General features: G+C 46.1%; 1 protein-coding gene across 3 annotated transcripts; it reads left to right on the plus strand.

Annotated features, from left to right (window-relative positions):
* EMC3 (ER membrane protein complex subunit 3) lies at positions 1-25868 on the plus strand. Of its 3 annotated transcripts, none has more exons than XM_068252893.1 (9): positions 1-83; positions 4669-4837; positions 9299-9356; positions 12373-12466; positions 12576-12680; positions 12767-12848; positions 15620-15699; positions 16359-16441; positions 19645-25868. In XM_068252893.1, exons 2-9 carry the CDS (start codon positions 4683-4685, stop codon positions 19771-19773), a joined length of 786 nt encoding a protein of 261 aa, XP_068108994.1. In that variant the 5' UTR covers positions 1-83; positions 4669-4682; the 3' UTR covers positions 19774-25868. The 3 variants fall into 3 exon arrangements, with proteins under 3 accessions (XP_068108994.1, XP_068108992.1, XP_068108993.1); XM_068252891.1 differs by having other exon boundaries at positions 75-158; XM_068252892.1 differs by lacking the exon at positions 1-83 and adding an exon at positions 165-197.

Below are 25868 nucleotides of genomic sequence, written 5' to 3' on the forward strand. Positions count from 1 at the left end.
GAGAAGTGATTGGCTGGAGCTGTTCGTCAGCATAAAACCCATTCAAAGAGAGGGGAGGAGGGGCGGCTGCGGCCACTAATCAGGTGAAAGGCTGTAGACGGCTGTGTCCAATCAGAGGGTGGCAGGGAGGGGCGTGTAGTGGCAGAGCAGCTGGGCCGGTAAGTGCTTTGGATATACCGGGAGCGGAGGAGGGGGTTGTAAGTATTGCCCGTGGTATCTGGCTCGCTGCGGTGTTACCCTGACTAGTTTATGTAGCTCCTCCCCCTCTGCCGGTGATGTCATTCACCCAAGAGCTAACTAGACCTGACCCCATCCTAACCTCAACAGTGGTACCCTGACTCGCCGGCTGCCCTGTGCACTGACGTCATTCCACTCTCCATAATACTAGAACTACTCCCCGTGCTACAATCATCCCCACACCAACCCAGTCCCATCCACTCCCCTGATTCCATCCTCCTCTCTACAGCATCCCCACACCAACCCAGTCCCATCCACTCCCCTGATTCCATCCTCCTCTCTACAGCATCCCCACACCAACCCAGTCCCATCCACTCCCCTGATTACATCCTCCTCTCTACAGCATCCCCTCACCAACCCAGTCCCATCCACTCTCCTGATTCCATCCTCCTCTCTACAGCATCCCCACACCAACCCAGTCCCATCCACTCCCCTGATTCCATCCTCCTCTCTACAGCATCCCCACACCAACCCAGTCCCATCCACTCCCCTGATTCCATCCTCCTCTCTACAGCATCCCCCCACCAACCCAGTCCCATCCACTCCCCTGATTCCATCCTCCTCTCTACAGCATCCCCCCACCAACCCAGTCCCATCCACTCCCCTGCTTACATCCTCCTCTCTACAGCATCCCCCCACCAACCCAGTCCCATCCACTCCCCTGCTTACATCCTCCTCTCTACAGCATCCCCTCACCAACCCAGTCCCATCCACTCCCCTGATTCCCTCCTCTCTACAGCATCCCCCCTCACCAACTCAGTCCCATCCACTCCCCTGATTCCATCCTCATCTCTACAGCATCCCCCCTCACCATCCCAGTCTCATCCACTCCCCTGATTCCATCCTCCTCTCTACAGCATCCCCTTACCAACCCAGTCCCATCCACTCCCCTAATTCCATCCTCCTCTCGACAGCATCCCCCCACTAACCCAGTCCCATCCACTCTCCTGATTCCATCCCCCCACTAACCCAGTCCCATCCACTCTCCTGATTCCATCCCCCTCTCTACAGCATCCCCTTACCAACCCAGTCCCATCCACTCCCCTAATTTTATCCCCCTCTTCCCACACCAACCCAGTCCCATCCACTAATCCTGATTCCATCCTCCTCTCTACAGCATCCCCACACCAACCCAGTTCCATCCACTCCCCTGATTCCATCCTCCTCTCTACAGCATCCCCCCACCAACCCAGTCCCTTCCACTCCCCTGATTCCATCCTCCTCTCTACAGCATCCTCTCACCAACCCAGTCCCATCCACTCCCCTGATTCCATCCTCCTCTCTACAGCATCCCACCACCAACCCAGTCCCATCCACTCTCCTGATTCCATCCTCCTCTCTACAGCATCCCCCCACCAACCCAGTCCCATCCACTCCCCTGATTCCATCCTCCTCTCTACAGCATCCCCCCACCAACCCAGTCCCATCCACTCCCCTGATTCCATCCTCCTCTCTACAGCATCCCCACACCAACCCAGTCCCATCCACTCCCCTGATTCCATCCTCCTCTCTACAGCACCCCCCCCCCCCACCAACCCAGTCCCATCCACTCCCCTGATTACATCCTCCTCTCTACAGCATCCCCTCACCAACCCAGTCCCATCCACTCTCCTGATTCCATCCTCCTCTCTACAGCATCCCCACACCAACCCAGTCCCATCCACTCCCCTGATTCCATCCTCCTCTCTACAGCATCCCCCCACCAACCCAGTCCCATCCACTCCCCTGATTCCATCCTCCTCTCTACAGCATCCCCCCACCAACCCAGTCCCATCCACTCTCCTGATTCCATCCTCCTCTCTACAGCATCCCCCCACCAACCCAGTCCCATCCACTCCCCTGATTACACCCTCCTCTCTACAGCATCCCCCATCAACCCAGTCCCATCCACTCTCCTGATTCCATCCTCCTCTCTACAGCATCCCCCCACCAACCCAGTCCCATCCACTCCCCTGATTCCATCCTCCTCTCTACAGCATCCCCCCACCAACCCAGTCCCATCCACTCCCCTGATTCCATCCTCCTCTCTACAGCATCCCCACACCAACCCAGTCCCATCCACTCCCCTGATTCCATCCTCCTCTCTACAGCACCCCCCCACCAACCCAGTCCCATCCACTCCCCTGATTACATCCTCCTCTCTACAGCATCCCCTCACCAACCCAGTCCCATCCACTCTCCTGATTCCATCCTCCTCTCTACAGCATCCCCACACCAACCCAGTCCCATCCACTCCCCTGATTCCATCCTCCTCTCTACAGCATCCCCCCCACCAACCCAGTCCCATCCACTCCCCTGATTCCATCCTCCTCTCTACAGCATCCCCCGACCAACCCAGTCCCATCCACTCTCCTGATTCCATCCTCCTCTCTACAGCATCCCCCCACCAACCCAGTCCCATCCACTCCCCTGATTACACCCTCCTCTCTACAGCATCCCCCATCAACCCAGTCCCATCCACTCCCCTGATTCCCTCCTCTCTACAGCATCCCCCCACCAACCCAGTCCCATCCACTCCCCTTATTCCCTCCTCTCTACAGCATCCCCCCTCACCAACCCAGTCCCATCCACTCCCCTGATTCCATCCTCCTCTCTACAGCATCCCCCCACCAACCCAGTCCCATCCACTCCCCTGACTCCATCCTCCTCTCTACAGCATCCCCTCACCAACCCAGTCCCATCCACTCCCTTGATTCCATCCTCTTCTCTACAGCATCCCCTCACCAACCCAGTCCCATCCACTCCCCTGATTACACCCTCCTCTCTACAGCATCCCCCACCAACCCAGTCCCATCCACTCCCCTGATTCCATCCTTCTCTCTACAGCATCTCCACACCAACCCAGTCCCATCCACTCCCCTGATTCCATCCTCCTCTCTACAGCATCCCCCCCACCAACCCAGTCCCATCCACTCCCCTGATTCCATCCTCCTCTCTACAGCATCCCCCGACCAACCCAGTCCCATCCACTCTCCTGATTCCATCCTCCTCTCTACAGCATCCCCCCACCAACCCAGTCCCATCCACTCCCCTGATTCCATCCTCCTCTCTACAGCATCCCCCATCAACCCAGTCCCATCCACTCCCCTGATTCCCTCCTCTCTACAGCATCCCCCCACCAACCCAGTCCCATCCACTCCCCTTATTCCCTCCTCTCTACAGCATCCCCCCTCACCAACCCAGTCCCATCCACTCCCCTGATTCCATCCTCCTCTCTACAGCATCCCCCCACCAACCCAGTCCCATCCACTCCCCTGACTCCATCCTCCTCTCTACAGCATCCCCTCACCAACCCAGTCCCATCCACTCCCTTGATTCCATCCTCTTCTCTACAGCATCCCCTCACCAACCCAGTCCCATCCACTCCCCTGATTACACCCTCCTCTCTACAGCATCCCCCACCAACCCAGTCCCATCCACTCCCCTGATTCCATCCTTCTCTCTACAGCATCTCCACACCAACCCAGTCCCATCCACTCCCCTGATTCCACCCTCCTCTTTACAACCATTCCCCCCCCCCCCCCCCTACGACCATGTCAGCTTCCACCATGTAAGAGCCCATACGGACACACTAAGGTGTTGCTATGCAACAGAGGTGGCCATATGTTTTATAAAAACAGATAGCACCTGTGTGGCTCGGTTCACACTGCAGCAAAAAATTTATTTTTTTGCTGCACAACCTTAGCGGACAGCAGATTCATCTCCCACAGAAGCCTGTGGTGGAAACACATAAGCTCTGGACTCCAACCAGACAGCAACGCTCCATTGGACCAGACACTGCACTGTCTGCTCCAGTCAGCCATTGGTGATCTGACACGATGGGAGCAAAGCCTTGCTCTCCATGGTAGTTCTAGTCCCATTCAGTGATAGTGAATAGGGCAGCACTTTGCAGTCTATGCCCATCCCATATGCTGTACACAAATCAGATATGTGGGGAAGGGTACATGCAGGGGTCCTCAGACTTTTTCGGTCAAGGGCCGGGTCAACATACTTCAGACTGCTGGGGGGCTGCAACATACAGAAAATGATGTTGAAAACCGTTACATTGAATGTAGGTATTGATTCCCCTCTGCAACGGTAACGCAGCATAAAGGTGCGTTACCAACTTTTTGTTGCGTTGTAATGCTGCGTTGTGACTTTAATGTTGCATTACAACGCAACGTCTCACTGAATGAGGCCATACTGCTCGCTGGCTTCTACAGTATGTGCATGGGTGGTGCCAGCACTGCTGTTCTATATGTGGAGTGTCGATATTTAAAGGTGCAGAGGGCCACATCTATAGTTATACATTTTGTGTTTGGGGGCCAGTGAAAACTATATAGTGTGAATGTACATCTTGGTATCTCTAGTTGGGGAAGGGTTACTTTGTTCACCACCATCCAACAAATGACGTCTGATAAAACTTTATTGACATCTTGTGTGTTTCACCAGTTTGCGTTTCCACCATGACTGAGCCGGAGCTCTTATTGGATTCTAACATCCGCCTGTGGGTGGTGCTGCCCATCGTCTTCATCACATTTTTCGTGGGAATGATCCGCCATTACGTCTCCATCCTTCTGCAGAGCGACAAGAAGCTGACCCAGGAGCAAGTCTCTGACAGGTGGGGGTGCTGTGATGGCCAGTGGTATCATCAGGGACATAATGACTGGTGTTGATGTTTGAATTCGGCACTACGTGGTTCAGAACCTGAACACACGCATTGACCATGGACCAGCAGGATGGGTGCGCTTCATTTAACTCAGATAAGTTCGCTTTCCAGCCTTGATGGAAGAAGTATTGGAGTTAAATGAAAATCACTCTGTCCTGCTGTTCTGAGCTGAAGTGGTGCCGAGTGTGGGTGTTTGGGTTCCAAACCACGTGGTGCTGAATGTGGGTGTTTGGGTTCCGAACCACGTGGTGCTGAATGTTGGTCTTTGGGTTCTAAACCACGTGGTGCTGAATGTTGGTCTTTGGGTTCTGAACCATGTGGTGCTGAGTGTGGGTGTTTGGGTTCCTGAACCACGTGGTGCTGAATGTTGGTCTTTGGGTTCTGAACCATGTGGTGCTGAGTGTGGGTGTTTGGGTTCCTGAACCACGTGGTGCTGAATGTTGGTCTTTGGGTTCTAAACCACGTGGTGCTGAATGTTGGTCTTTGGGTTCTGAACCATGTGGTGCTGAGTGTGGGTGTTTGGGTTCCTGAACCACGTGGTGCTGAATGTTGGTCTTTGGGTTCTGAACCATGTGGTGCTGAGTGTGGGTGTTTGGGTTCCTGAACCACGTGGTGCTGAATGTTGGTCTTTGGGTTTTGAACCACGTGGTGCTGAATGTTGGTCTTTTGGGTTCTGAACCACGTGGTGCTGAATGTTGGTCTTTGGGTTCTGAACCACGTGGTGCTGAGTGTGGGTGTTTGGGTTCCTGAACCACGTGGTGCTGAATGTTGGTCTTTGGGTTCTGAACCATGTGGTGCTGAGTGTGGGTGTTTGGGTTCCTGAACCACGTGGTGCTGAATGTTGGTCTTTGGGTTTTGAACCACGTGGTGCTGAATGTTGGTCTTTGGGTTCTGAACCACGTGGTGCTGAATGTTGGTCTTTGGGTTCTGAACCACGTGGTGCTGAGTGTGGGTGTTTGGGTTCCTGAACCACGTGGTGCTGAATGTTGGTCTTTGGGTTCTGAAACACGTGGTGCTGAGTGTGGGTGTTTGGGTTCCAAACCACGTGGTGCCGAAATTGAACACCAACATCCCCTTGTTTACTTAGCATTTCTGTCTTTGTCATGTCATCCTTTGTATTTATGCAGCATTCGCTTCCCCATCCTACCGTCTCCCCGTTTACCAAATATTCTCTTCTTTGGCACAGTATCTCCTAATAATCATCCAACATTCCAGACCCTGTCCCTTTATATTTATCCAGTATCCCTTTCCTTGTCCCTTATAGAACAGTTGCCCTCTTAGTCACACCCAAGTGCATCAGATGAGCAGTGTAGCTTTTTTTAAGGTATGTCTTGCCCTGTGACAGGTTGACCTACAGTTGGCAAAACACTGTACAGTAGTAACATTTTCAGGGGCAGAGTTCAATACTTTTTTTCTACTTCAGAGCACTTAGAGCATTGTTTCAAGTATTTTTGAAATCCTTTATCAAAAATGAAAATAATTTACAGAAAAATAGAGTAAAGGATTAGAAACAAGTCCTGCATTGGATAACGTAGAGGGTAATAAAGTGAGTTAATTTTTGAATTTTTTGAAAATTGAAGCATAAATTATTTACAGAAAAAGGGGTTTTAAAACAAATAGGGAAATGTAGAGACCTGTTTAGGGTCCAGCTGCTACAACTGGACCAGTTTGGCTGTCCAACCAGCACACAATGAACGAGGCCAGTGTGTGAGAACTTGTGATGAGGTTTTGTGGGCTCAGCCTATCTGCTAATATTATTTTTACATCAATAACTTCAAAGTGCAAGACTAATCTGTAAATTTTGATGCATCAGGAATAATAAATTGTTGAAATCCATTATGGCCATGCTGAAATTTCGCATACGACGACTTACAGCGGACCTGAGCTCAGAACTTCCTCTCTGCTCTAAAAGATACGCAACAGCACAATAACCTTTAGGGCCCTTTCACACGGGGGCGGTGTGGTAATTTTGCAGAATTTTAATGCAAGTCAATGGGAGTGTTTTTTTTAAAAAGCTCTCAGAAAGCTCTGGAGACCAAAAAGCCAGTCATTTTACCGCACCCCACCGCAGGGCAATCAAAGTCTATGGGGACTTTCATACTGACGTGGTACGTCTTTGTTACAGCTAATACAAATCCTGGAATAAATCTGCAGCGTGTCTACTTCCTGGTTTCATGGAAGCAGACATAGGGTTAACATGATATGTTTGCAAATTAGCTGTTCTGCCGAGGCAACCAGTGGACACTGCTGAGAGATCAAATTACAGTTCTGATTAGTCACAGATGAAGGGGAATTACAGGCTGAACTCTCTAAATACATACAGGTTCCCTCTGTCTGGTGCTAGAGTTCAGGTCCACTTCAAAGTGGGTTTGCAGGCTTTGATGCTGCTTATAAGGGTGCTGTTTGACTACCGAACAGCTACTATGTTAAACCTGATTGTGCACTCAGCTAAGCTTTGGTCGTTTCAAAGGGGAGATATAAATTCTGCTGTATACACTACATTTCTGTGCCAGGAGCATAAGCTAATGCTAATTTCTGTGGTCAGTGCCAGAGTGTGTGTGCTTCTTTTGAAGCAATAGGTTTTTGATTACTAATGCGAGTTAACGTACTATCTAAAGCTTCGTACACACACTAAACTAAAGTCGTTTAAAATGTCTGACAGATGACAGATTTCGCCATATTAGACAAAAATATGGCACAACGACGAGCGGACAAAATCGGGCATTTTGCCCGATCCATCCAGCGGATTAACTCAGACAACTGTTGGGCAGATATTATGCAGTTGTGTGTACGATGTCATTTGAACAACATTCTTCTCCTGAATGCGAACAGGGCAGCATGGTAGCGTAGTCGTTAGCGCTCTCGCCTTGCAGTGCTGGGACACGGGTTCGAATCCCAGCCAGGTTACCATCTGCAAGGAGTTTGTATGTTCTCCCTGTGTCTGTGTGGGTTTTCTCTGGGCACTCCGGTTTCCTCCCACATTCCAAAAATACAGATAAGTTAGTTGGCTTCCTCCTAAATTGGCCCTAGACTACGATACATACACTACACGATACACACACAGACATATGACTATGGTAGGGACTATATTGTGAGCCCCTCTGAGGGACAGCTAGTGACAAGACAATATATACTCTGTACAGCGCTGCGTAATATGTCAGTGCTATATAAAGACTTAAAGAAAACCTGAACTGAACATCAAAAGTCAAAATAAGCATACACAAGTCATACTTACCTCCAGTGTAGTCTTCTCCTCAATCTATTTTTCCTCTCCTGCATCCTGTTTGTCCACTGTGATCAATGGAATTCTCTGTCCTCCATTTTGAAAATGACCATTACCCCATAACAGCTTTCTGGTCAGCACACTGTTAAACTGTAACATTGCCCACTTGAGCCATAGGGAAACATGGACACATTAGTTCTCCTCTCAGCTGTAACTGACAGCAACTGAAATATAACTGACAGCAACTGATATATTTCAGTTCTGACAAAATGTTGTCAGAACTGGAAGGGATCACTGTAAGAAGAAGATGGTGAGCTTCTGAGAGGAACTGATGGCAAGGTGACTATGTAATGTTCATTTGAAGTTACCTCAAGTGTTTATTTTAAATAATTTTACTCAGTACAGGTTCTCTTTAAATAGAGTGCAAAGACGTGCATTGCCATTTCCGTTTGCACACGCAGTATTTAAATGAATTGGTCATTTGTAATATCTTTGTTGTTTTTCCGCACTGCTGGGAACTTTAGTTGAGCGTGTGTACAGACCTTATCACTTTCATGTCAGGGCTTAGAGGAAGACGGGTGTTTTCAACGAGGTGTTATCTCCTGCATTCCAAACCTGTTCTGTGACTTTGGATAATCTACGTAAAGAAGCACTGTGGGAATGTATAAATGATTCAAGATATCCACTTTTATGTTAATTTTTCAGATTTCAACACCAGAAATACTTCCTACATCAATATATTGCTGTAAATCTGTATGAAGCCCCTCCCCCATGATGTTAAGCCTAGGCTGATTAGCTATGCAGAATTCTTGCACTGCATTCCTGGAGACCAGATACAATTTTGGGCAAACACTGACAAATGTTATAATTGAGTATTGTAAAAAAAAAAAAATCTTTTATTAATTACGTTATTTTTTTTCTACAGGTCCTTAGATAGTGTTAAAGGGAATTTGTATTTTAGCTTCCAGCTCTGTGCGCTCCCATCATCACTCTTCATATTTACTCAGTATCACCATCACTGTGCCAAAGTCTCCCATGTTTGCTCAGCATTCCCTTCCTCGTCTTACTGTTCCTGATATTTCTCCAGCATTTCCTCCCTTGTCAGGTGGTTTCTTATATAATGCAGATAGACCTCTGTAGTTCCCTTTCCATCTGTGATAATTTGCCATCTGTCCTTTTTCGTTTTTTAGTCAAGTCCTGATTCGCAGCAGAGTCCTCCGAGAAAATGGCAAATACATTCCCAAACAGGTATGTGACCATAGAGACATCATTTCAAGGGGTGTAGAGGGGACATGTACAAAGAGATCATAGTGGTCCGAGCTACTTGTAGCACATGTGACAAAATCACGGGGTTCTTAGAGACTGATTTCATTCTGAAATCTTCTTCATGCCATTGATGCTCACATTTTTGATCATGACTGAAGACATTACTACCTGAAACACATCAGCCATTTTTGTCTGTCCTGCGTTGATGCAAAATAAAGATTGGCGTTTGATTAGAGCCATCGATGTGTTTCAGATTTGTCTCTATTAATGTGTTAATCCCTTCTTAGGCCTGGAACCCACTAGGAATCATTGCAGTGCTTTAAAATCGCTGCAGTGCTGTGTGCAGCTTTTCCTAGAGCCATTTTCCTAGTGCTCGCGACTCCTCCACGCTTAAAAGTGCTGTACAATAAACAGTACAGCGCTTCCGATTAGCAATTTGTGTTTTTGTTTTGTTTTGTTTTAAACAAAACTTTATTATACTCACCACTGTCTGACTTCTCTCCATAGCCCCGCCCCCTAAAGGAAGTGGTCATAGGTGCTTTTCTATGACCAATCAGAGAAGCGCCTGTGACCTCTAGAGATGGGAAGTTCGGATCTTTTAAATTATCCGGATGATTCGAATCGGATCATTGAAGAGATCCGGATCTTTGATCCGAATCTCGGATCATTTTACTACCGAAGCATTGGGGGGGGGGGGGGGTAAAATCAATAGCAGGACAGGAGAAGGGGAGGGGGGTGGACACACCGAGAAGGGGAGAAGATGGACAGAGGGCAGGGAGTGGACAGAGAAGGGAGGAGGGAGGAGCAGAGAGCAGAAATGTTTGTTTGCACACAATACCCACATGCTGCAATCATATGCTTTACATGTATGTCACCTATATGTTCATCTGTATACCTGAATGGAAACGTCGCACAGTGAAAGGAAGCATTCCCCAAAGCATTCCCAGAAGTGAAGTGCAGCTGATTAGTGCCGAGTGCAGGAGGATCATATTGCGCTGCAATCACAGTGCCTGCAAAGTTACTAAGCTGTGCTGAGCTGAGCCAAAGGTTTCCAATGTGATCACTGTGCAACAGCCAGCCTATAATGGGCAGCACATTGCAGCCAGTATGTGTGCTCTACACATATCTGGCAGTGGCACCGATGTCCCCTCTCTCTCATCTACCTGTCTCCCTGCAAGGCTGGCTCCCCTCCAACTCAGCGATCCATCCCTGCTCTGCTTCCAGGACCCCGCTGCCCGCTGAGAGGGGGGCGTGTCGCTCCTTGCCCCGCCCCTTTTTCGATCCGAATCACTCATTTTGATGATTCGGATGATTCGATTCACAATATAGATTCGGATCAAAGATCCGAATCGTTCATGATCCGGACAACACTAGTGACCTCTTCCTTTAGGGGGAGGATGAGCTACGGACAGAAGCAGGAAATCCGGACACCTAGTGAATATTATAAAGTTTGTTCAAATCATAATCGCTCAGCATGGCGAAATCGCTTTGAAAAGCGATTTTGCAGCGCTTCTATACTTTAGCATTGAGCGCTAACGCTATCAAAATGCTACATGTCTTGCGATTGTGATTACCCCTAATCGCAATCACACTAGTTGGTTCCCTACCACACATTTTCATTGGCAAAGCGTTTCTGGGAATCACCAGTGATTGTCTGCGATCCCAAAACTCTGTAAAAATGCCCTGGTGGGTTCCAGCCCTTAGTCATCTGTCATTTTTTTGAAGTCTTCAGTAATGTCTTTTACTCCATTCATGGTGATGTCACACATTTCACATATTTAGTTTAATTTGCCCTTTACTTTTACAGTTTAAATAATAAAGGTTCTTTCAAATTCCTTTATAATGATGTTCTAGCCATGTGCTCCTGAGTGTTTGGGTGTTGGGTAATAATAAACATATCATTTTACCTACATTTCTATAGTGGAACTTTGTATTTTGTTTTAAGTCTGTGGTTCTCAAACCTATCCTCAGATCTCACCAGTAGTGTATGACATGTGGAATTCCTTTTTTGACCACAGGGGTCATAGTAACTGATAGAACTAAGTTGCTGATTTGGAATGTGGAGATCTACAAAACATGACAATGGATAACCATAATTTCTAAAGAACAGCAAAAAATCGGCAGCGCTCCTAAACAAGCTGCAACTGAAATGAAACCAACAGAGGTGTGCAGCACCCTCAGGGACATAAATACACACCTTGAATACAATGCAGATTATGCACTGAACCCTAATCTAGATAAATTGAATGCAAACTGATACACATGAATGCAGCTAGCTATAAGTAGACTTACATTTTTGTACAACAGGAGATATTGGTAGCGCTTCCAGATACAGGCTGCACATGAATTGACCAGCTGCATAGATGTGCAGAGCCTAAAACGTGCAGGTGACACTGCTTGCATTCAAAACAGATGCAGGCAATGGAGGATGTTGGCTTCGATAAACAGTTTGCGTGCAGATTGTTCAGTACTAGACTATTCCCCAATAATAACGATATTTGTTCATTTTTCTTTTATTTTAAATCATACAACTTTTATCAGTAGTTTTGGTGATGACCATCAAATATCTGTATGTTGATGAAGTCAAAATTTCCATGGGGTGTAATTGCCATTTCAGATTAGCAGAGGCTTTTGAAAGATGATACGGTAGAGGGCTCTTGATGACATAATTTAAGAGTGGGAGCTAATATAGTTGAGGTGAGTCAGCGTGAAAGTCCATAGGGAAAAGTTCTCCAATCACAGCAACTTCTACAGCTTGAAGCCTTCTAATTGGCCAAATGGTATAGGTGTAGTATTACTGCAACCTATGTGAAATTTACATGTTCAAGAGGGTGCTGTCCACCCAATCGCGTTAGCAGAATTTCCCTATGGACTTATCCACTGTCTCACCTCAACCATACTAGCACCAAGAAGTTCATTTTTATCCACCTTAAAAGTGTGTGTAGACTGCAGTTGCGTAGTTACATTTTTTTCACTAGTGTCTGTCCTCTATTCACAGTCCTTCCTTATGAGGAAATTTTACTTCAACAATGCTGAAGATGGCTTCTTTAAGAAGACAAAGAGGAAAGTGGTTCCACCTTCTCCGATGACGGGTATGGAATACTGTAGGAGACTGTTAGCATAGATGTGGATTGTGTAAGCAGTTCTGCTCAGTCTTCCTATTCCTGGTGTAGGTAATACCAAGTGACTCTTCTCTTCCAGATCCCACCATGCTGACAGACATGATGAAGGGAAATGTCACCAATGTGCTGCCCATGATCCTTATTGGTGGTTGGATCAACATGACCTTCTCTGGCTTTGTGACAAGTAAGATATTTCTTCTGGGTTTATTTAGGGGAGGCTTTGTGTTTGGATATTTGGTGATCTTCCATCTTCTCATCTTTGCGTTTTAGCCAAAGTTCCCTTTCCTTTGACACTACGCTTCAAGCCTATGCTGCAGCAGGGAATCGAGCTGCTCTCACTAGATGCCTCATGGTAAGAAGAATGAATTGTGGCTCCATCCAGTGCATATTGTTGCCTTAAAGCGGAACTGTAAAGAGAAAATAAACACATTGTTTCACTTACCTGGGGCTTCCCCAAGCCCCCAGCAGCCGTCTTGTCCCGCGCCGCTTCCCGACGAGCCTCCATTCTCCTGCCACCAGCTACTTTCGGTTTCCTCACCGGGCCACTGCGCCAGCGCGGCTTTGGCCATGCGTATCCTTTCTTTGCGTTCCCCGCGATTGCAGAAGGGAACGCAAAGAAAGGATACGCTTGGCAGGGCTGCGCTGGCATCGACTTGCAGGTCGAGGAACGGGACAGAGCGGCGGCGGGAGAACCGGAGGCTCGGGCAGGACCGGCGCGGGACAGGACAGCTGCTGGGGGCTTAGGGAAGCCCCAGGTAAGTGAAACCATGTGTTTATTTTCTCTCTACAGTTCCGCTTTAAGTGGTAGAATGTGTGTGTATGGCCAGCTGTCGAGGCATATGTCTTGTGGTACATTGTAAGTTAGTAGTAGGTTGTTAGCACCTGATCATCCCCTACTAATCACTATTACATAAGCCTCTGTTTTATGGCGCTTGTTGAGTTTTATAAGGATTGTACGTGTAGGAGATCACAGAATTATGGTTCAGGAACAAATGGCCAGTATGCTAGAAGATAGTCACAAAGTTTCACAAGGTGTGGGATCCTTGGAGATTATTGGCCCGTTACAAAGTATTGACAGGAACCGTTCGTTGTTGACAGCTCTGAGTGAGCCTGGTTTCTCAATCTTCTTTCTTTTTTTTTTTTTTTTCTTTTTTTTTCCCTTCTCTTCTCCTTTCTAAAGCAGACAATTCTGTTTTTTGTAGTTCTTTTGGGCTCAAGCCTGCTGTATGTGTTTAAGGTGGAAATTTTGCTCTATTTCTGGAGCCCAACAGTACAATAATACATTGATCTTGCGTGAGAGGCCTCTGGCAAGTATACCCGGCTCTATTTGTGATTGTGCATTTCTTAATTGTATATTCTACCTTATTCTTTTGTTGATCTGCAACGGAGTTGCTAATGTTTGTATCTTATGAAAACGAAAAATGTAATAAAAATTTTGATACAGAATTATTTAGACTACTTCTGGAAAACAAATCCGAGCCTGTCATGATGAATGGATGGGGGGGGGTCTCAGTTTAAATACCTCATCTGACAGGTCACATGTGATGAGACACACACACACACACACACACACACACACACACACACACACACACCACACCACACCACACACACAATATACATACACACACACCACACACACACTCCACACACACCACACACACACACACACACACACACACACACACCACCCTTTGTGTACACAGTCAAGGTCATGTTTCCGAAACTCTTGGGGAAACCTCTGCCCCCAGCTCAACAGCCACCAATTGGGCCGTGGCTACCGAGCTGGGCGCAGGCTGGAGCAACCCAGATGGGGTGGTCAGAGCCTTGGCCGAAGCATGAGAAAAAACTTGCCACAATATCGAGGTGGCGGATTGATCACCTGCCTGGAGGGATGGTGTCAGAACAGGTAAGTATGTAACACTGACCCCCCCCCCCCCCCAGCTCTGTCTTTTTCACTGGAGGTACTCTTTAAGTGGCGTTTGAGTCCAGCTTGTATTGTATACTGCAAGACTTTTGTCATTTTCGGTTCTGCATCTCGATTTAAATGTTGCAGATATCTTGTAGCACGTAACAGAAGTGATTTTGGCCAAGTGCCGCTCCTTTATTTGTTGGATAAAATGGTAACTATTGCATATAACAGGAAATTTAAAAAAAAAATCACCATCTATCCACATTTCCATTTACCAGGAAACAGATGTTAAGAGGCTGGTCAGAATCTTAACCCTATAATGAAGGGGCAGTAAATGCTAGGAAAATGCCAATAATTATTCATATGGTTAAAAAAAATGATGATCCGGTTTCCTTGGCATTTGCCAGAATGAAAAACTCCCCCGATCCATTACTGTATGCCTGAAATTGTTAAAAGTCACAATTCACATGCACGAACCAGGACTGGGTATGGCAGTTGTTGTGATATGTTGTTCTCTATAGGAAGTGCTTGTATGATTCAGGGATCATACAACTACTATTACAGAAGCAGGGCTGTGGAGTCGGTACATCCAACTCTGACTCCTCAGTTTATGAAACCACCGAGTCCAGGTACCAAAAATTGCTCAGACTCCATGGGCTTGATTCACAAAGCGGTGCTAACCTACTTAACACGTCTAAAGTCTTTAGACGTGCTAACCAGGGTGCTAAGTAGGTTAGCACCGGATTTCTCAATCAGATCGCGTGCTAACTAAGTCTTATGCGCGCTAAGTCCCATAGGCTTTAATGGGCACTTTGCGCGGAGCGCCCTGCGCTCTGTGCAGTGCGCGCGTAAAGTTTCACGCGCGAAAACTCGTTTAGACGTGCTAAGGGGGTTTTCACAGGCGTGCTAACAGTTAGCAGCGCTTTTTGAATCAAGCCCCTTGACTCTTGACTCCACAGCCCTATACAGAAGGCCGTGAAAGGGCTGGAGTATTATCACCACTCTGATGTACAAATTCCTGTTGTTTCGCTGAACATCCAATCAAGTTTCAGGTTCCCAAAGTCTGAGCAGTGCTAGATGATTTCCCATTAGCATGCATGATAGATGCAGAGTCTTCACCTCCGTAATGCTGGTGAATGAGATATGGTCATTGTTGTAAAGTAGGGGATTTATTCCTCATCATATCCTCTTGCTTCTCTTTCTGTCTATAGGGTCAGCTCAGCATCCTGGTACTTCCTCAATGTGTTCGGCCTAAGGAGCATCTACTCCCTTATTCTCGGGCAAGATAATGGTAAGAAAGGCCTGTGTGGCTTGTCCCTGATAACCTTTATCTACAGCAGCTCCATGCAAGGGTCACTTAAATGTCCATAGCAGTCTCATCCAAGGGTGGCTTAGCCATCTAGTTTGGTGCTATACATGGGTCACCGAACTAGCTATCTCAGCCAATGTTCTTCTGACCATTTACCTCCTCTATTAGTCACTTGACTTGTCTACTCAAGTCAGTAGTCATTAGACATTCTACACCAGGAATTGTTCACCTTGAGGTACCTCAGAAGCTTCTGTCAGTATGGTGGATTTCAGAATTGGAAACCTTTTTATTCAGTTGAATTTGGCACATACAGGGCTTAAATTTAGGAGGTGGGCACACAGTAACAGCAGTGTAAGGCAGGATACATTAAAGAGGCAGACATTCAATAGACAGTTAATCGTTGACAGAGTTCAACCACCATCACCCAGGTTTTACAACCTACCTCTGTTCTTCTGCTTTAATCCCTGCTGATTCTACCAGTTTTGGAGAGGAAATTTCTGGCTTTCTGCCTATCGATCTATCCCAAAGAGGAAGTATTCTGGTGGGATCGGAGGTGGTGGGGTTTCTAGCCATGGTGTGTTGGAGTTTTCATATGTGAGTTTGTGTTCTTGACTTTACACAACTTCCTTCTAATGTCACAGCTGCTGACCAATCCCGACTAATGCAAGAGCAGATGACTGGAGCTGCTATGGCGATGCCAGCTGATACCAACAAAGCATTTAAGGTAATTCTAGCACTTATGTGTACACAATACTGTATACTACACCTACCTAAGCCTTCCATCCATATAATAGTCTGCATACTACACATACATGAGCTGCACAAATTATACAACCTATCTGTCACACCCTCTAATTATTTTGCTGCACCACCTTTATGTTTGATTATGGCACGCATTTGCTGTGATATCATTTTGATAAGCTTCTGTAATGCCACAGCGTTCATTTCCATGCAGAGTTTAATTCGTTTTTCGCCAAGATCTTGTATACAGTGGGTTGCAAAAGTATTCAGCCCCCTTGAAGTTTTCCACATTTTGTCACATTACTGCCACAAACATGCATCAATTTTATTGGAATTCCACGTGAAAGACCAATACAAAGTGGTGTACATGTCAGAAGTGGATTGAAAATCATACATCATTCCAAACATTTTTTACAAATAAATAACTGCAAAGTGGGGTGTGCGTAATTATTCAGCCCCCTGAGTCAATACTTTATAGAGCTACCTTATGCTGCAACTACAGCTGCCAGTCTTTTAGGGTATAGAGACTACCAGCTTTGCACATCTAGAGACTGAAATCCTTGCCCATTCTTCTATGCAAAACAGCTCCAGCTCAGTCAGATTAGATGGACAGCGTTTGTGAACAGCAGTTTTCAGATCTTGCCAGAGATTCTCGATTGGATTTAGATCTGGACTTTGACTGGGCCATTCTAACACATAGATATGTTTTGTTTTAAACCATTCCATTGTTGCCCTGGCTTTATGTTTAGGGTCGTTGTCCAGCTGGAAGGTGAACCTCCGCCCCAGTCTCAAGTCTTTTGCAGTCTCCAAGAGGTTTTCTTCCAAGTTTGCCCTGTATTTGGCTCCATCCATCTTCATATCAACTCTGACCAGCTTCCCTGTCCCTGCTGAAGAGATGCAGCCCCGAGCATGATGCTACCACCACCATATTTGACAGTGGGGATGGTGTGTTCAGAGTGATGTGCAATGTTAGTTTTCTGCCACACATATCATTTAGCATTTTGGCCAAAAAGTTCCATTTTGGTCTCATCTGACCAGAGCACCTTCTTCCACATGGTTGCTGTGTCCCCACATGGTTAGTGGCAAACTGCAAACGGGACTTCTTATGCTTTCTGTTAACAATGCCTTTCTTCTTCCTACTCTTCCATAAAGGCCAACTTTGTGCAGTGCATGACTAATAGTTGTCCTATGGACAGAGTCTCCCACCTGAGCTGTATATCTCTTCAGCTCGTCCAGAGTCACCATGGGCATCTTGACTTCATTTCTGATCAGTGCTCTCCTTGTTCGGCCTGTGAGTTTAGGTGGATGGCCTTGTCTTGGTAGGTTTACAGTTGTGCCATACCCTTCCATTTCTGAATGTTCGCTTGAACAGTGCTCCGTGGGATGTTCAAGGCTTTGGAAATCTTTTTGTAGCCTAAGCCTGCTTTACATTTCTCAATAACTTGATCCCTGACCTGTCTTGGACCTGTCTTGTGTGTTCTTTGGACTTCACGGTGTTGTTGCTCCCAATATTCTCTTAGACAACCTCTGAGGCCGTCACAGAGCAGCTGTATTTGTACTGACATTAGATTACACACAGGTGCACTCTGTTTAGTCATTAGCGCTCATCAGGCAATGTCTATAGGCAACTGACTGCACTCAGATCAAAGGGGGCAGAATAATTATGCACACACCACTTTGCAGTTATTTATTTGTAAAAAATGTTTGGAATCATGTATAATTTTCGTTCCGCTTCTCATGTGTACACCACTTTGTGTTGATCTTTCATGTGGAATTCCAATAAAATTGATTCATGTTTGTGGCAGTAATATGACAAAATGTGGAAAACTTCAAGGGGGCCGAATACTTTGGCAAGCCACTGTAGATCATGAGAGTTTCAGACCACTGCACAAATTCTTCTCCAGCACAGCCCAAAGATTCTTAAAGGACAATTGAAGTGAGAGTTATATGGAGGCTGCCATATTTATTTCCTTTTAAGCAATACCAGTTGCTTGGCAGCCCTGCTGATCCTCTGCCTCTGAATAATTTCAGCCATAGCCCCTGAAGAAGCATGCAGCAGATCAGGTGTTTCTGACATTGTCAGCTGCATGCTTATTTGTGGTGTGATTCAGACACTACTGCAGCCAAATAGATCTGCAGGGCCGCCAGGCAACTGGTATCGTTTAATAGGAAATAAATATGGCAGCCTCCATAACCCTCTCACTTCAGTTGTCTTTTAAGGTCTGGGCTCTGTTGTGGCCAATCAATGTGTGAAAATGTCTCATGCGCCCTGACACACTCTTTCACAATCTGATCAGGCGAATCCTGGCGTTGTCATCTTGGAATATGCCCTTGTCATCAGGGAAGAAGAGGTTCACTGACGAAATAATGAATAACCTTGTCACTCAGTACATTATCATCCATGCACCGTAAATATCCAAATGATGTTCGTATATATATATATATATATATATATATATATATATATATATATATATATATATATATATATATATACATTATACGCACTCTATATACCACATATATATACCTAAACCAGATATATTTATTATGTATATACCAGATGTGTGTGCTTGCTGGCCCAAAGTAGCACAAACAAACCTCCCTCATGATGCAGGGCTTAAACTACTCTCCGGTTCTTTCGGACACTTTTTTTTTCAACACCTCCTGTAGCTCCCAGTAGCTTTCCGGCGTCCTCTGTGTCTGACATGTGACCTGATGTGGCTCACATGACATGCCGAGACTCGTACACAGATGCAGGGAAGCCACAGAGATCTACAGGAAGTGTTGCTACTGCAAAGCTCTGCATATTGATAAAATATAGGCTCTGCTATCTCCCTCGGGTATGTTGGTTTGTGTGTGTATTTATATGTTTGATTCCGGAATTTCTAATTCAGAAACCTAAATGACTCCTCATACTTCAGCGCCAAAGCTAGTGGAGAGGGTCTCGGGAGTTACGTTCGACGCCGCGCTTCATATGACTCCTATGCTTCCTCCTTCCAAGGAAGATGGAGGAAGCATGGCAGTCTTGTGAAGTGCATCGTGAACCATGACCCTCTCCACTAGTTGAGGTACTGAGTGTGGTGCGCGGTGTAATTCAGGTTTCTGAATTGGAAAACCAACACCTTATACACTGCATAATAGTTATCAGATTTTCATGCGTTTCTGGTTTCTCTCTCTGCCCAGACGGAATGGGAAGCCATGGAGCTGACAGACCACCAGTGGGCGCTGGATGATTTGGAAGAGGAGCTGATGGGAGGAGATCTGAACTTTGAGGGGATGTTCAAGAAGGAACCGCAGACCTCCATGTTCTGAGACTTGACACGCTCGGAGTTTACGTCATTCGGTCACATGGCACATTGGCACTGCCTTTCTTTCTCAGCTGTGTAATAACTTATTACGATAACGTTCAAAACGTAAATCCATGCAGGTACAAGGCTGCCCAGCACCATCAGCCATGGTATGATTAGAACAAGCTCTGCTTCCTTTGCCCTCTGCAGACACATTGCTGGAGATATTTGTTTACATATTGTAATAGACTGCTTTCCCTGCTCTAGTTCCACTCTCCTAACCTGGGGGGGGCATACGGTAAATCTTTCTCTTTGCTGGACTTATCTCCTCTTAACTCTCCCTTCCCATCGCTTCCTTAATGCCTCCAGAATCAGTCAAGTTAGGATTGCTCTTAATGTGCGTACACACGCACTACTAAAGAGAACGACGGGTCCGTTAGACCCTCCCGATGGGCGGTTGTTCTTCTGACAGTAGTGCGTGTGTACAGTCTACAGCCTTATCAGTCTGCAGACAGACTGTACACATGCACTACTGTCGGGGAAAACGACCGCCCAGCGGGATAGTCTGACGGACCCGTCGTTCTCTTTAGTAGTGCGTGTGTACGCACCTTTAGGGCCAGTGCACACCAAAAAGCGCTAGCGTAATCGCATACGCTCAGTGCTTTTTTTTTTTATTTATTATATATTCTTTATTTATATCACAAAAATTATGTTTTTCAATAATCTACAAAACTGTGCACAACTCATTTACATCTATACAATCCACATAAAGCTCAGCGCTTTTTGAAGTGATTTTTCTAGACGATTCTAGTCATATGCCTAGCGATTTTCTAATCATGCCTAGCGATTTTTGGTTTAGCGGTTTTTATATTTTGTTACAGTAGCGCTGTAACTGAACATCTGTGACAAAAATGCTTGGAAAATCGCTCCGATCTAACGCTTTTCTGAGTGATTTTCCACATTCCTATACTTAACATTGAGGCTGAATCGCTTCAGAAATCAGCAAAAATGCTGCAGGACCCGCGTTTGCGTTTGGGAAAAAAAAACGAATTGCTCTGGTTTGCACCATCCCATTGAAATACATTAGCCAAGCGCTTTTCAAAGTGCAAGCGTTTTTAAAAACGCTCAGAACCGCTCTTGGTGAGCACCAGCCCTTACTCGAGTAATTGAGTAAATGTTGGGACACACAGTAATCACTAGCAATGATTATTTTGCTCAGAGATGAGTTTCCTGCTCCTACAAAAAAAATGATCAGTTGAATATAAAAACAAATGGGAACGTAATCAAATCTTAAATGAAATTAGGCGGTTCCTATTGTATGCATGTCAGCCTTAAAGGATTCCCAAGTTGAATATTAATAGTGTTCTTTTACTTATCTGGAGCTTATTCCAGCCTCCATAGGCTTGTGGGTTCCTCGCTGTCCTCTTCCTTGTTCCACTGCTTGGCCCTGTACAGTATGAGACTTAGCTAAGTAGCACACTACTGCGCATGCACTGGCCCGGCAGCACACCTTCTTGATCACGCTTCCATGCCCAGGAGTGTTCTGTGCATGCGTGGCTACGAGTCTTAATGGTAGTGTGCATGCTCAGAATGCTTCCTGGCCACAGGATAGCATTAAGTAGGTGTGTTGCTGGGCCAGCGCATGCACAGTAGTGCTCAACTAGGCTACTGTACCGAGCTGCACAGAGGATCAAGGAAAAGGACCGAGGGGACAGCAAGGGACCTACAAGCCTACGGGGGCTTTAAGAAGCCCCAGGTAAGTTAAAGAACACTATGTTCACCTGTTGGCAGATTTAGAGTGATTGATTCAATACTTTTGAGAGGAAACTCTGCATTATCATTTCCTGGAGAGGTGTCTATAGAGGGCAAAGTGAACTAATGTTATTACTGTTACTCTTCTAGTAGCACTATCATTTGGAAATTTCAAGTAAATGATTGCAGTTACACTTTACTTGAAATTGTTATTAAGACATGTTGAACAAAGCTGGGGTTAAGCTTGGTCACTACTAGGTAGCAATGGCGTCACTGTCTTGGTGATGGCACACTGATGATTCCTTGCTCAGCAACAGTCACTAACAGGAAATGGCTCATTTTAGCCAGCAGTGTCCCTAGTGAAGGGAGTCATAATGTTGAATAGTGAAGAGTCGGGCAAATTGGCACTGGAATTTGGGCACAGCAAGCGCTGCCATAGACCGTAATGGCAATTAAGGTATAGAAGCCCCCAGGTAGTAATTTTGGCACCCTCAAGAGATGGAGCCCAAATTATGATAAAAACAGCGTAATCCGGGCACCAGCAGTAGCTGGCAGCTGCACTAGGTCTTGCCTCAGAGTCCACGGCGGCCTGGAGGGGGAATAGTAATTAACGCCACCGGGACTTTTGCAGGAGCAGGGTGAGCCGTTTCCATCACTTCCAGATGCTGGCGAGCCCAGTCCCTATGATGTCAACATGTGAGGGATTTCCTGCTACTGACTGGATTGTTAGTTGAGGAATCTCTTGTGTACTATGACCCTTACCCAGAGTGGGGTCATGTTCCAGTTCTACTTGGTGATACTGCAGGTGCTCTAGGGTGATGCAAAATTCCACATTGTGCACATTCCTCTCTCCTTATTTGAATACTGTTACTGTCATTTCACATAATGTCTGTGGGGCAGTTATAGAATGATTTGACAGGTTCTCTTTAGCTGTAGCTGATCTTATGTGAGCCACACTGTTATCATTCCAAATATCCTGTATTGGAGCATCTCCGCTCTGGAGGTCCTGCTGGTCAAATGCAGCTGGACAGGGACAGCAGGGCTTAGAGCAGACATGTGAGGTGAAGTTTCATATACTTAAAGTGGTATGAAACTCAGCATTTCCTCTTTGTTCTAAAAGATTTACAGCATAAAATCTAATAACACAAACAATTGCAGCAGAATAGCTTTTAAGCAGTTAAAGGATACAGTGCCTAGCACACTAATAACTAGGCTGTGTTCGTTTTTTTTTCTTTCTCTGCCTGAAAGAGTTAAATATCAGGTATGTATGTGGCTGACTCAGACAGGAAGTGACTACAGTGTGACCCTCACTGATAAGAAATTCCCCTTGTTATCTATTTCTTGCTCTCAGAAGCCATTTTCTGCTAGGAAAGTGTTTTATAGTTGGAATTTCTTATCCGTGAGGGTCACAGAGTCAGGACTGAGTCAGCCACTTACATACCTGATATTTAACTCTTTTAGGCAGAGAAAGAAAAAAAGGAACACGGTATAGTTATTCGTGTGCTAGGCACTGTACATACACATGTCTATCTCATCATGTCACCTGTCACTTCGGGTATCCTTTAAACACAGAACTTTGTTCTGCAGTGGAAAGCTCCTTGCTTCAGTGGGCAGCTTCTGGCCGCATCCTTAGAGGTAATACAATTATCTTTTGTTTACATTCCTTTGTCAGATACATTTGGTAAACACTAGCAAACTGCAGGAACTGAGCTGAAAAGCAGAAAGAGCTGAGAAATCATCACTAGATAGATTTTAATATATAAATACAGCAGCTATGCAATAAAATGCAATGGCAGCTTTCAGAGCAGATAAACAGTAATTGTAGACAGACAATATTACTTGTGCACAAAAGCAAAGATGATAACTATGGGTAATAAAAAGTAGGAAGACACATTTGTGTTGAATGTTATGTAAGAATTGTATCCCACTTTAAGTAACGAAAAGCCTCTGGATGCTCCAGAGGCCTCCCCAGATCCTCCTTACACCCACTGCTGATTCCCAGGACCCTCTTCTTGGCTGTGTTCCCGTTTTTTGTACAGGGGCAACCGTACTGCACAAGGGTGAGTATGGTCCTTGCATGCCCAGTTGCACGAAGCTGCTCATACACGGAGGACAAAGCCACGCATGAGCAGCCTGGTGTTACTGGGCATGCGTGGATCATACTAGTACACGGACCAGAGCATGGCCATCAGAGCATATTTGACAAATCCTTGTCAGATATGCTTAGAGGGACCCAACGCTGGATGGGTGGGCTGCAGGAGGATTGGGGAAGCCTCTGGACTAGAAGAGGCTTACCCCTACTGAGTTATTTATTTTTTATCCTGCTTTAGGTACACTTTAAAGCAGGGGTCTCAAACTCAATTTACCTGGGGGCCGCAGGAGGCAAAGTCAGGATGAGGCTGGGCCGCATAAGGAATTTCACAATCACGGCGCATCGCCGCCTCTGCCCGCCCCTCACTCTTCCTTCACAGAGAGGGTCCGGGGAGAGGCAGCGATCCGTGCGGCGATTGACGTTAGGAGGGGCAGAGCTGAAGCTGAAAGCTCTGCCCCTTCCAGGAAATGCCGGCGGATTGCCCCCAGGGCGATTTGGGGGCTCTGCAGCCTTCGTTTAGAGGCGGGGATGCGGCGGATTACTTGGGAGCACTGAAGCGAACTATAAGGAAGCTTTTGCCAGCGAGGGCCACAAAATATTGCATCGAGGGCCGCAAATGGCCCGCGGGCCGCGAGTTTGAGACCCCTGCTTTAAAGGGACGCTGAAGTGAAAATAAACCTATGGTACAATAAATTATATGTGTAGTACAGCTAAGAAACAGAACATCAGTAGCACAGATATGAGTCTCATATTGTTTCCAGTAAAGGTAAGAGTTGAAAAACTTCAGTTGTTCTCTATGCAACAGAGCTTCTCTGAGCTGTCTGACTAATTTAGTCAGAGAGCAGTGCTATTTTCTGAAACACTTATACATCAAAGAAACAGTGAGACACTGCGTCAGATAACATTTTACTGCAGGTTAGTTCAAAGGGTCATTAGCTCTGCTTTGTTTCTGCAGAGTGTAGTTTGTAAACTGCATCTATTAGAGAATGATGCAATGTTATAAATAAAGTTATATAACTAAAAATAAAACTGAAACTTTTTTCTTTGCTACTAATGTTCTAGTAATTATCCCTACTACACATTTATCTTCAGCGTCACTTTAAGTTACTGTACACATGCCGGAATGAAAGGAAGTGTGAGCCGGACTCTGCACTGGAGATAGGGAATTTATACTCAGAATTCAGCACTGGGGAGATAGCCACACTCCCTACTTTATGCTGAGAGCTGTGTAGCTACAGAGAGTCCTCCCCAGTGTATATTTTCTGTATGTGGAGACAGGTTTTCTCTCTACTGGTGTTGACATGGCAACCAGTTAAATATCTGGTCCCACCCATCATATTTCAGGCCACACACAATCCCCAAAATATTTTTATTTCCCCTGATTGGCTGGAAGCATTTTGCCCATTACAGGTGGATGAGCAGCTAGTAAGTGTCATATTGTTTGGCAGGGTAGGAAAGTAGGAGGTGCCTGACCCTGATAGTCTTGTATTGTACCTTACTGATGGACAGGTCCTGGGGGGTCTTCTCCTTGGCACCTTCAGTTTATGGGATATTGTTCTAGAATGTAGCATGTGACAGGTGTCAGGTGATTCTGGGAGATTTGTGTATAGGCCACCTAGTTTCTTTGTGTCTTCTCCCCCTCCCCTCATCTTTTCAGTTCCTGGTAGAGACTTGACTGCCACAAGCAGGGCCAGATATACTGTAAGGCACTGTAGGCATGTGCCTACAGGCGCCTGATGATGGGAAGGTGGCTCATTCCCCTCCCCTGGTACCTCCCTCCATACCTATGCAGGGTCCTGAGCAGAGCATAAATGAGGTTACTCACCCAGCTCCGGCATTCCACTGACAAGATCTCCCTTCAGTTGGGGACACCACTAGCTACCTAATACTGAGGGTCCCTCTGGCTACCTAATGCTAAAGGACACCTGTAGCTACCTATGACAGGCAAGAAAAATAAGGGAGAAGTGGCAGCTGGGACAGCCAGCACACTTGCAGAGAGGATTTGTAGGTTCATGGAGGGCAAAGTCTAGGGTGCCAGGACATTTGTGCCCATAGGCTCCTGTGATGTAAATCCAGGCCTTACCACAAGATAACTGAGCTCCTCCCAATGGGATCTTCTGTAGTGCTGCAGAGCTTATTCCATAGTCCCCAGTGCTGTTATTAAACTTTCCTTTATTTATCATGATTTTTTTGTTTTTTACATTTCTATTTATCGTGTTTCACAGAAATGTTGTTCTATGTTGCTGCTTGTTTTATAATAAATTCCCTTCCTGCAA

Source organism: Hyperolius riggenbachi, chromosome 9, assembly GCF_040937935.1.
Source record: "Hyperolius riggenbachi isolate aHypRig1 chromosome 9, aHypRig1.pri, whole genome shotgun sequence".
NCBI classification, from domain to species: domain Eukaryota; kingdom Metazoa; phylum Chordata; class Amphibia; order Anura; family Hyperoliidae; genus Hyperolius; species Hyperolius riggenbachi.